At 43.3% G+C, this 12,342-nt stretch overlaps 1 protein-coding gene across 1 annotated transcript in view; it reads left to right on the forward strand.

Moving 5' to 3' along the window:
- Positions 1–12,342, forward strand: part of rpap1 (RNA polymerase II associated protein 1) — a 110,096-nt gene that overhangs the window by 77,433 nt on the left and 20,321 nt on the right. The window contains exons 20-23 of the mRNA XM_060828322.1: positions 1,905–2,051; positions 3,132–3,274; positions 4,539–5,328; positions 7,149–7,325. Coding sequence (XP_060684305.1) covers positions 1,905–2,051; positions 3,132–3,274; positions 4,539–5,328; positions 7,149–7,325 — 1,257 coding nt within the window. The remainder of the gene's footprint in view (positions 1–1,904; positions 2,052–3,131; positions 3,275–4,538; positions 5,329–7,148; positions 7,326–12,342) is intronic.

Raw genomic sequence — 12,342 nt, forward strand, 5'->3', positions numbered from 1 at the left:
TGTACAAGAGTTGTATCTCGTGAGTCATTGTGAAAGGACAGGATGGAATGGTATTTCCACAGGCAACTTCTGTTTATACTACTTATGGCCACATCGTTAAGTACAAGTCTGAGGGATGGGGGGAAACTGTTTTGTCGTTCTGAAGGCAACCTGGCTGGTGGTGGTGAATGAAAGCTATTTGAGGGAATGATTTTAGTGGGGAGTACTTTGTAGGGAAGCATTCGAAATTGAACAATCTCCAGCTGTAGCTGGACCTACCGGTTGTCGAGATGTTGTAATTTTGAAGTCAGTCACTGAGAAAATCATCATAACAGTAAGTCCTCATTTAAAGTTGCGACTTTAATTGAAATGACTTCAAGTGAATCACTTTTTAAGCGAATTCTACCCAACAGAACTAATATAAAGGCTGTGGTTAGATTCTGTAGGACCTTCATTCTCAGAAAAAAAGAATTCTGCCTTGTAAATTCAAACAATTTGCAATGCTAACTTCCTGTATTGGTAAATGAAATAATTTTAAAAATAAAATAAATCTAAAAACATATGAGAAGTTCAGTATGGTAACTTTCCTTTTAAACCCTCTTGCCAGTAATACTGCTCTCAAGCTTCCTGCTTGTCACTTGTCCTGGTCAATGTGGACCCTGACTCTCACTGATCCTCTGGTTTACCAGGCTGTCCTGCTCCATAGCCCACCCATGAGCTGCCCTGTTTCTGACTCACAGTTGAAGATACTCCTTCCTCTTACTGCTCAGTTCTCAAACAATTGAGGTCTTCGACAAAGTGGGAGACCTGATGAGAGCTTAGATCAGTGAGACACTGAGTCAGGGAGAGGAAGAGGCTAGAGGGTCAGCAAAGAGGGCTAGAGAATGGGTAAGGAGCATGTTAGACAATTTGCAGTGAGAGGAAGGCTCGTGGGGCTTGAGGGACTGCACAAAATGGTGCTACAGGTTATGCAGCCTTGTGTCAGATCAGATGCAGATTGCTTTAAGATAAAATTTGCAATGCTAGGGAAGATTCCAGGCCCCATTAACTCACCCTGAAAGTGAAACAACATCAAATGGACTTATAGTCGCCAGCCATTTTTCTGACATTTCATATGGTTGAACTTGGTGATGTGCAATCGATTAGCTTTCAGGAATGACTTAGAGTCACTTCCTGTATAAATTTACAGTGCTTCATCAGTAAGCATTAATATTAATGAATGCCACTGGTAGCACTTAGATTAACACGAGTGGCAATGCTTAATAGATCTCCCTCTTGTCTAATCACGTGATGAATAGGTGAATTAGTACTGGTTTGCAGTTCTGGCTGTCTTTCCCTCCCCTGAATATATTTATAATTGTTTGTCTCATCCTCGATAGTCAGTCAGATTCTGGATAAATGCAGTTGGACATACTCTGCAAACTGTGCCCTCATCTGGTCAGGACATTCTCTGATTAGACCCCATCTCAAATACTTTGTCGGTTCTGGGCCCTGAACCTCATGGTGAAAATATTGACTTTGGGAGGGGGTGCAGCACAGATTCACCTGGACTAAAAGCGGTAAGTTATACGTACAGGTGGAAAAGATCAGGCTTGCATTGCATTGAATATATAAGACTAAAGGGGTAATTTAATTGAGATGTTTAAGATAATTAAATGAGTTGCTAGGGTAGAAACAAGAGACGGAAAGTCCAGAATGATAGAAGCAATGTCAGAATCAGAGCTGGGTCATTCAGGGTGAAGGTCAGGAAGCAGTTCCTCACACACAGGCTTGTGGAGATCTCAGACTCTTGCCCAGGAAACTTGTTCAAAAAGTTCATGACCCAAACAGACTCAAAAAGTCAAGTGGCCTCATCTGATCCCATTAGCTGGTCACTCCCCACACCCCTTGCTATTAATCTGTTTCTTCACACGGTTTGTTTGCAGTGCTCGTCTGTTCTGTACAGCAAAGGTCTGCGAGATTACCTGGTCCACAGTTGCAGAGAAAGCCCACCGATACACCACCGGTCTGCCTGGCTGCTGCGTCACGAGTTTCACTTTCAGCACTTTGTACTTCAACTGGCTTCCAAGGCAGTAAGTCGTTCCCCTCATCACTTCAGACACTTAGGCTTGTTTAACCCACTTGTATTAATGTACTTCAGCTGGAGGCTGTGGATTCAAGCCCATGCCCCACTCCTCCTCACGCCCACCTCTCCACTCTCCACCCCTCCCTCTGGAGATCTGAGCCCATTATCCAGGCTGGCAATGTAGTGCAGTACAGAATAAAATACTGTACCAAAGAGACATCCCCTTGAGCAGACGTAAAAGATGTCATGGGATTATTTTGAATAAAAATAAGGAGTCCAATATTTATCCCTCAAATTCTCCCAAAGAAAACTAATCATTAATATCTGCTGTTTTGGCATCCAGTTGAGTGCAGATTGGTGGCCATTTTTATCAACATGACAGCAATAACTGTGTCATGTTTTGAGGTAATATATAAGTAAATGTTTTTCATCTGAATAGGTACGATTTAGAGAGATATGGGCCAATTACAGGTAAATGGGACTAGTTTAGTTTAGGAATCTTGGTTGGCATGGATGAGCTGAACTGAAGTGTCTATTTCTGTGCTGTATGACTCAATGAGATCATGACTAGAGTTAATAGATGTTAATGCCGTGGCCAATCCATTGCTTTGAATTACTTGTGAAAGACCTATAACTATCAGGTCTTACTAGCTCCAAATTCTCCCTTCAGCCACAACCACATTTGCAGGAACAATCTTGGTGATTAGACTGCCAGATGCTTTGCATATTTAACTGGATGTGGTGTGAAGTTGTCACGCTCACATTAATGTTCGTAATGCACGTTGAGTCACCTGTGAACACTCATTTCCAACAGTATCAAAAGATTGTGTGTTAAGTATGAGGTCCAACAGGTAAATTCTCCCAAGTCAGATAAACCTTCCTTTACTCCTCAATGCTAGCCAACGTTACTCCTCAACTCCTTACACCTAGACTTGCTCCCCCATCACTCCAGATCCCAACCTATAAGCCTCAAAGCAGTTGTGTACCCTCCTCGTCCATGTCCTGACTTCAAAACTCCAGCCTTCTCCTTTTCCAATTATTATGCTGCATTTTTCAAGACCCTGTAAGCCTTTTTTGCACCTTCCAGATCACTATCAGTCCTCACGTTACACGGCAAGCTCCACTCTATCACTATGTTGCTGTCACTTTGCTAAGTCGGCTGCTACCGGGGAGTGAGCATTTGGCCCATGAACTCGTGTCGAGGTTGGCCTTTAATCAAGATATGATTCCGTAAGTACCTTGATGGGAAAATGTGCTCGTTGTTTTTAGTAAATCAAATAGAAGTTTTTTTTTCTCTTGTGTCACTGGTTTTATGTCTGAGTTGTCTGATGAAAGCTTTCCCTCCCTGGTCACAAGCTGAAATGAGTGAGGGGTGTTGAGTCTACTCTACAGAACTAGCCATAACGTAAAGGAAGGAATTATTGAATTTCTGTGGGGCGTTCCGGAACTATGAATCATCGCAAAGCACTTTGTAGCCAAATATTTTGAAACGTAGCCATGTGCAGTGTAGAAAATATGGCAGTCAATTTGTACACAGCAAACTCCTACAAACATCCATGAGATAATGACCAGATAATATACTTATACTGATGTCAGTTGGGCATACTGAGGTGAGCGCTACAACTCTTTTTTTTTAATAATTCCATGTGATCTTTTATTTCCAAGTGAAAACGATCAGATTCATCCTCCATTTAAAAGGCTGATTTGAAGCTTTACTCTGTTGCTGTTTGACCAGAGTACCCGGCAGAGATGTTCCCCAATGTAAACATCTTCGAGTAAAAAGTGAGGTCTGCAGATGCTGGAGATCAGAGCTGAAAATGTGTTGCTGGTTAAAGCAAGGATGCTGCCTGACCTGCTGTGCTTTAACCAGCAGCACATTTTCAGCCCCAATGTAAACATTCCTTGTCTCAATTATCACCAAATTTTAACAATCGTTGTATTTTACATTTTGCTGCATTCGCAGTGTTTATGGTGTGGTCCTCATGTGTTTGTGGGCATAGTATGGGGCAAATATGCAATGTTTATGGTGTATACGTAATTGGGTTTGGTATGGGACATATATGCAGTGTTCATAATCTGGGGCATATGTGAAGTGCGTAGATTAGATTACTTACAGTGTGGAAACAGGCCCTTCGGCCCAACAAGTCCACACTGACCCGCCGAAGCGAAACCCACCCATACCCCTACATTTGTCCCTTACCTAACACTAGGGGCAATTTAGCGCGGCCAATTCACCTGGATTGTGGGAGGAAACCCATACAGACACGGGGAGAACGTGCAAACTCCACACAGTCAGTCGCCTGAGGTGGGAATTGAACCCGGGTCTCTGGCGCTGTGAGGCAGCAGTGCTAACCACTGTGCCACCGTGCTGCCTATATGTGTATAGTGTGCGGAGGGGGTGCATGTGCTTGTTTTGGAGTGTGGGACATGCAGTGTTAACATTGTGGTTTGGGAAAGCATTATTTACTGTGTGGTATGAATGCTGTATTGACAGAGAAGGTAAATCTGGTGGCCCTGAAGCCGAAGACCTCTCCTACATTCTCCAGCTTCGAACAGATGGGGGCACTGCGGAACAAGTTCACTCCAACCCGACTCGGGGAACACTGCTGGGAGCAGCCTTCAAACAGCTTCCCACCATCCGTACCCACTACCTGGCTCACTTCGCTCACATCCAGTCTGCTGTCTTGCGGTCCAAGGCTTCCTACACTGGGCAGAATCACTTGGTTCAATCTGTCCTGCTCCCCGACATGACAGGCTCTCTTCTGCCAGCTGATTGGGCCTTCCTGCCCCTGATCAACCTTTATGACCAGGTGAACCGAGAGGAAATGAAGGGCAAGATGGTAGAGTCGCTTGCTGCCAACTTAGTGGAAATGGTGACCAGCTGCCTCCAGTGGGCGCTCTTGCTGGAGACCTGGCGAAGTGAGCTCTTGCAGGGCCTCCCGCTGGCTGCCAAACTGGCAAGACTCACGTGTGTGTTCCTCACGGGCAATAACCTGTTTCTGGAACCGGGCATTCACAACAACCTGACAGCCCTCCTGCTGATCTACTGTCAGAGCAAGAAAATGGACTCCCTGGACCTGAGTGCCCCACTGCCAGGACTGACCTCCTTTCAGGATCTGTATATTCGGCTCCTCGAGCAGTTTGAGAGCGTCTCATTCGGCGATCAGCTCTTTGGCTGCTTTCTCCTGCTGCCCTTACAGAGGAGGTTCAGTACCCAACTTCGCCAGGCTGTCTTTGGGGAGCATGTTAGTGTATTACGGACACTGGGAGTGCAGTTGAAGCAGGTATGTGAACCTGTTTTTAACATATTGAATAGGTGGCTGTCCCCAACATTTTTTTGCCGAGTAGACTGGGATTTGGTTGCCAAGTCGGCCAGCACTGGGTCCCTCAACTGGGCAGAATGGGCTTGATAAACCAATGGTTGTATCGTCTAACCAGCAAAAGCTTATCTATGTCTAAGAGATTGGCCTGAGAGCCCTTGGTGCTGTGGGTGTGGGGTGGGAAGAGATGTTTGTTGGACCCTTCGTCTGTAATTAACTGTCATTACTCCTTTAGGATTGGGGTTAAAGTTGGAATAATTTAGATTTAGGTATTATGGTCACAAGTACAATGAAGGTCAGGAGTATATAAGAGTTGCAGTTGTATAAGACTCTGGTGAGGCCTCATCTGGAGTATTGTGTGCAGTTTTGGTCGCCATACTATAGGAAGGATGTGGAAGCTTTAGAACGAGTGCAGAGGAGGTTTACCAGGATGTTGCCTGGAATGGTAGGAAGATCTCATGAGGAAAGGCTGAGGCACTTGGGGCTGTTCTCATTGGAGAAAAGAAGGTTTAGGGGAGATCTGATAGAAGTGTATAAGATGATTAGGGGTTTAGATAGGGTAGATACTAAGAACCTTTTACCGCTAATGGAGTCAGGTGTTACTAGGGGACATAGCTTTAAATTAAGGGGTGGTAGGTATAGGACAGATGTTAGGGGTAGATTCTTCACACAGCGGGTTGTGAGTTCATGGAATGCCCTGCCCGTATCAGTGGTGAACTCTCCTTCTTTATGGTCATTTAAGCGGGCATTGGATAGGCATTTGGAAGTTATTGGGCTAGTATAGGTTAGGTAGGATTCGGTCGGCGCAACATCGAGGGCCGAAGGGCCTGTACTGCGCTGTATCCTTCTATGTTCTATGTTCTATAATGAAAAGTGTTTAATGTCACCACACAGCACACCATCTTAAATACAAAGGTAACAGATACAAAAAAAAACTTAGGTACAAAGTCATAAAAGAAACAAAGTTAAAAAATGTTAAGCATTATCTTTATAGCCTAAGTCAGAAAATATATAAATAAGGTAATAATGAGCCGAGGGGTGCATTGTCTGACACGCACATAGTTTATCCTGGAAGATTGGTGTCAATACTGGGTACCTGATTTGATAGTCCCCATCCCACCCACAAAACTTAACAAAGGGAAAGTTCAGATGCTGTTTTGCGCGAAATCCTTGTTACATAATGGGCACTGTGGGTGTACCTACACCACGTGGACTGCAACAGTTCAACGAGATAGTTCACCATCCCATTCTGGTCAACTGGGGATAGGCAATAATGAATTAATTAAAAACAAGTCTCCTTTGCTGTGTCATTCTATAGGAAACAAAAGAAAAACTTGCTTTGTAGAACACCTTGAATACAAATAATAAATTACAGGAACATGAACAGACAAAAAAATGACAAAGGGCCACACTAGGGGAGATTATAAAAATTGAGCAAAAACTTGGCCCAAGAGGGAAGTTTTAAGGAACATCTTAAAGGAACAATGAACTCTGAAGATTGAAAGCTTAAAATAAGGATTTTCAGAGCCGAGTGAGCTGAAGGGTAGATTTTAGTTGTGGAGCAAGCGAAATCTGGATTCTCAGGGAAGGGTTATGCAGCTGGAGAATGTCAGAAACCTGGAGTACCAGCCACCATGAGATCTGAACATTAGAGTCGGGTAGGTAAAGTAAGGTCCTGCTGAAGTTGAGCAAAGGGGTGATTTGTGAAACTTCAGAGATCACTCCCACAGAAAGCACTCTGCTGACAGTTTACAACCTGCACAATCTCTTGTGTATCAAAATAGCTGCCAGTTCCGTTGGAAAATTACATCCATCCTGCTGAGACCTGCCTGGACCTGTTGCGGCAGTACTTCAAGACCTTGGTGACAGGGACTCTCCGTCTCAGCTGGTGCCCCGTGCTCTATGCGGTGGCCGTAGCTCACGTCAACAGCTTCATCTTTTCTCAGGAGGCTGTGGATGAGGTAAGACATTGTCTGTCTACAAATTCTCTTTGGTCAGTGGGAATATTGGGAGGTGATGCATTTTCACAGTTAAGGTATAGAGAGAAGAACATGTTTACTTGATGACACAGTTTGAAAAAATGTGCAGGAATAGGGGAGACCTGGAGGGGTTAATGGGGTGTGTTCATGTGCACGGATCTTTGGAAGTGGTAGAGCATTTCAGAGTAGTTGTTAAAGCACATGGCATTTTGGACTTCATAATAGAGGTATTGGGTACAAAAGCAAGGAGGTTATGGTGAACCTGTATGGTGGTCTGATTAGACCCCATTAGAGTGTAACATTTAGTTCCGGTCAGGAAGGATAGGAAGTCCATGAGACATTGTAGAGGAGACTTATTATTTCAGCGATGGAGTATTTTAGCTACAAGGTTTGGTTGGAGACGTTGGGTTGCTCATGTTGAACCAGGGCAATTTGGTAGAGGTGTAGAATATTATGACAGGCTGGCAAAAAAGGTAGAGCAATGGAAGCTTTTCCCCATTAGGGTACAAGAGTTAGGGAGAGCAGATTGAAAGTGTTTGGGCAACACATACAGGCAGTATGTGAGGAAGATGTTTTTGACACAATAAATGGAATTTGCTGCCTGTGAGAGTGGCAGAATGGAGATGGTTGATAATTTCAAAAGGAAATTAGATGGACACTTGAGAGAAATGAATTTGTCAGTGGTGTGGGGGGAATGGGACTGACTGGATTGCTCTGGAGAGCCAGAGTGGCCTTTGTGAGCTGAACGGCCTCCTGCGCCCAAGACCTATATTCATTCCTCACACGTGGGTGCATCATTTAGTAGTTTTTTTAGATTACATTACATTGTGTGGAAACAGGCACTTCGGCCCAACAAGTCAACACTGACCCTCTGAAGAGCAACTCACTCAGACCCATTCCCCTACATTTACCCCTTCACCTGACACTGTGGGCAATTTAGCACAGCCAATTCGCCTAACTTGCACAACTTTTGACTATGGGAGGAAACTGGAGCACCCGAAGGAAACCCATGCAGACACAGGGAGAATGTGCAAACTCCACACAAACAGTTGTTGAAAGCGGGAATTGAACCCAGGTCTCTGACGCTGTGAGGCAGCAGTGCTAACCACTGTGCCACCGTGCCACCCACTTCTGCTTAAGATACCACAGGGAAGTTAAATGTAACATTTAATTCGGCAATTCTATTAAATTTTATTCAGCAAAGTGTTTGTATTTTTCTTACCCCCTCTCTTTTACTTACAAACGCAAGCTGATTTAAGTCCAGTCTAAATGATATAAAATGGAGAGGAGCTGGAAAACCTCAGCAGGACTGGCAGCATCTAAAGTCAGAGAAATGAGTTTAAGTTTCAGGCTAGAGTTCAGAAGAAGAGTCTTTTATGACCTGAAATATTAACTGCATTTCTCTCCCTCCAAAGAAACTGCTGAGTTTCTCCAGCGCTTTCTGTTTGTCTCAGATTTGCAACATCCCATGGTATATTGATTTTAGCCTTAGTGATGATAGCTATTGTTGTTTTATCCTTCAAAAGATTGCATATTGTAAAGAAGGGAACTTTTGGATAGGACATTATATACATTGGTCCCCTTGGGTGAATTTGTCCCATTGTCCCATTGGCACAATTTTGTTAAAGCATGGGACAAATTCTCCCCTTGCCAATATTCAACTCTCAATCATCACCTCAGATTGGTTGATCATTATTGCACAGCTATTGGCAGGATTCTTGATGTTCGCAGATTGACCGTTGTGGTTCTCACATCTTAGCAGTTAGCCCACTTTGAAGATAATGTTGTTGATGTTTTGATCTTGATAATGGTTGACAGCTGGCTATTGTAATTTAAGTGCCTGTCAGATTGACCTAGCCTGGACCTCAGGCACTTTGGATAGAAGGTAAAAATTGTAACTCCTGTCTCATTTATTTTAGACTTCCCTGTTCCGATGTCTCTGTCTTCCACACTTACCACCATTAATATATCTGAGATGATTGGTGTCATTGGCTGCGAACCCAGTTTGATCGCATACTGAGCACACTGCTGGAATAATTTGTGGAGGATTTGAGCTATAGGGAGAGGCTGAACACACTGAGGCTGTTTTCCCTGGAGTGTCGGAGGCTGAAGGGTGACCTTATAGAGGTTTACAAAATTATGAGGAATATGGATAGGATAAATAGACAAAGTCTTTTCCCTGGAGTCGGGAGTCCAGAACGAGAAGGTATAGGTTTAGGTTGAGAGGGGAAAGATATAAAAGAGACCTAAGGGGCAACGTTTTCATGCAAAGGGTGGTACGTGTATGGAATGAGCTGCCAGAGGAAGTGGTTGAAGTTGGTACAATTGTAACATTTAAGAGGCTTTTGGATGGGTATGTGAATAGGAAGGATTTGGAGGGATATGGGCCAGGTACTGGCAGATGGGACTAGATTGGGTTGGGATATCTGGTCGGTACGGACAGGTTGGACTGAAGGGCCTGTTTCCATGCTGAACATCTCTATGGCTCTATGACTCTGAGTAATGCAAAATTTGGAATTAAAGCTGGGGCTGAATTGGGACTGCAGTGAACTCAGTGTAAGCTGACTGCTAATGGTGTCTGCTTGAGTTAGGTAGGGGATGCAGTAGGATTTATAGGATTTGCAGTAGCTTTCTGCATTTATTTAGCAGTTTTAATGTAGTGAGATGTCCTGAGGTACTCACAGAACTGTTGTTAAACTATTTGACTGTGAGTCCACGTAGTTAGGTATGAGGACTGTGACCAAAGAAAAGGGAGAGATTGATGAAGGGCATTTTGAAGTTGAGAATCCAGCCACATGAAAGAATTGGACTAGAGCTCAGAGTTCGAGGAACACAAAATTGTCAAGGGTTTGTAGGAGAGGAAGGAAGCTACTGCAAAAGGGAGAGACAAGACCAAGAGGGTAGGGGTGCAATTCAAGCAGGGGAATTTTGAATTCAAACTGAAGTTGTTGCAAAAACAAAGCAGGTCTGCCAGCATCCGTGGAGAGAAATCTGTGGAGAGAAGGTTCTGAGGAAGGGTCACCAGACGTGAAGTGTTAAGTCTGATTCCTCGCCACAGATGTTGCCAGACCTGCTGAGCTTTTCCAGCAGTTTCGATTTTAAGTTCAAGCCTTTGCTGGACTGGGAGTCAATTTGGATGACCAAGCTTAGAAATGGAGGGTAAACATCACTTCACTTACTATTCAGCCTGGAGCTTGAGAAGTTATTGATGCATTAGGTGTGGTGGGGGGGGGGGGGGGGGGGCGTGGTTCATTCAGTGGTAGATCAATTGCTCAAGTGTTAGCTTTAGATTTGCAAATAAGGTAGCAATTAATCTTTGAAGGTGTCCTTCTGAAAGTCAGAAGTGTTTATGGCTGTCAATTTCCAAGGCACACAGCGGCAAATTCTACAAAGTAACACTTGTTGGTTGCTCTTGAGTATGAAGATTCCCAAGAGACGGGCTAGATTCTCTTCCCTTCACACTTCCATTCTCTCACCCCCACAACCTCTTCTGGTGTTGGTTCAATGGCGATAATTAATTTTTAATAAATGGTTTGTGGAAAAATGATAACACAGTGGTACCTGGTAGTCAGATTGTGCAACCACTGTATGTGGTGCCAAATCCACTCAGGAGAAATGAAACTCTAAAATGAAATAGCTAGACCAATAATGTGACAAATTGTAAAGCATAAACGAGAAGAAATCTTTTTTAGACAGGGAGTACAGATGTATACAGATAGTCTTTGTTAGGGTTAATTGGTAAGTGGATAGATAAATGACACAAATAAAATACTATTACCATTATCAATACTATAATGGAAAGTATCAAGCGAACTTGATCTACTTCGTATGACATCACACAGTTATCCGTGTCCTCCTGAACCAAGTTCAATGATCATCACCCTGACTTGATTTTTTTTCAAACTGAGAAATTGATGCGTGTCTTGTACAGGATGCTATTGAGGTTGCAATCTGGTGGTAATGACTAGCAGACTCTGTCCAGAAGTAGAAGCACTTGTCATAGAAGGGAAACAAAGGCATGCACTAATACATGTATCTTTCCTTGCTGAAGGGCATTTTCAGCATTTCACAACCATTTAAGTGATTTCTGAGGTGGTGCCACTATGGTAAAATGGGAAGTGTAGCCATCAATTTGCCCACGCAGAGTTCACACAGCAGCAATCTCATAATGATCAGTTAATCTATTTTAGCAATGTTGGTTGAGAGCTGAGGGAAAACCTCCCTTCCTGCCTTCAAAATAATATCATGAGATCTTCTAGTTCCACCCAAGAGGGAGAACAAACAGAACCTCGGTATAACATCTCATTTACAAGACGGCATCACTGACAGTGCAGCACTCCTTCATAACTGAAGTCCAGAATTTGTGCTTAAGTCTCTAGAGTGTGTGTGAACTGAAGTACAAGATTTTGTTTTCTGCTATATGTGAGCTACAATGGGCGTTGTACCTTAACTAAAAAAATTGAAATAGACTTTTAGAATGTTATCCCGTAGTTGTTGTGGTTATAAGTACATAAAGTGCCATATTTCATATGTTGGAGCTGTAACTGCATTCTTTAGCTGACTTGATGGCTGAAATGGCAGCTTTCCATTACCCAGCCCTAACTGTCATAATATATAACCGATAGAGGTCTTTCAGACTAAAGAGGGTTTTGTAGGGACAGCATAGAGAATATGTTCCTCTTTGTGGAACCTTTCAAAGCCAAGAGCTGTAAAAATTTCCAATAAATTCAATACAAAATTCAGGAGAAATTTACATCTAACAAGTACGTTGGAATTTGAAACCCAGTATTGCAAGTTTTACTGCAAAGATACCATGAAGGGTACACTAGATAAACACATGAAAGAGGAAGGATTAGATGAACATGTTAGTTGGACTGGCCCAATTTCTTGTATATTTGTGCTTGGGATGTTGTTGGCAAGGCGTTGTTCATTGTCCATATTGAACCATGGTGTAGTTACACCCAAAATGCTGTTTGGAAGGGAGTTACCGGATTTTAAC

The sequence above is a fragment of the Hemiscyllium ocellatum genome, chromosome 8 (assembly GCF_020745735.1).
Source record: "Hemiscyllium ocellatum isolate sHemOce1 chromosome 8, sHemOce1.pat.X.cur, whole genome shotgun sequence".
In the NCBI taxonomy this organism is placed as follows: domain Eukaryota; kingdom Metazoa; phylum Chordata; class Chondrichthyes; order Orectolobiformes; family Hemiscylliidae; genus Hemiscyllium; species Hemiscyllium ocellatum.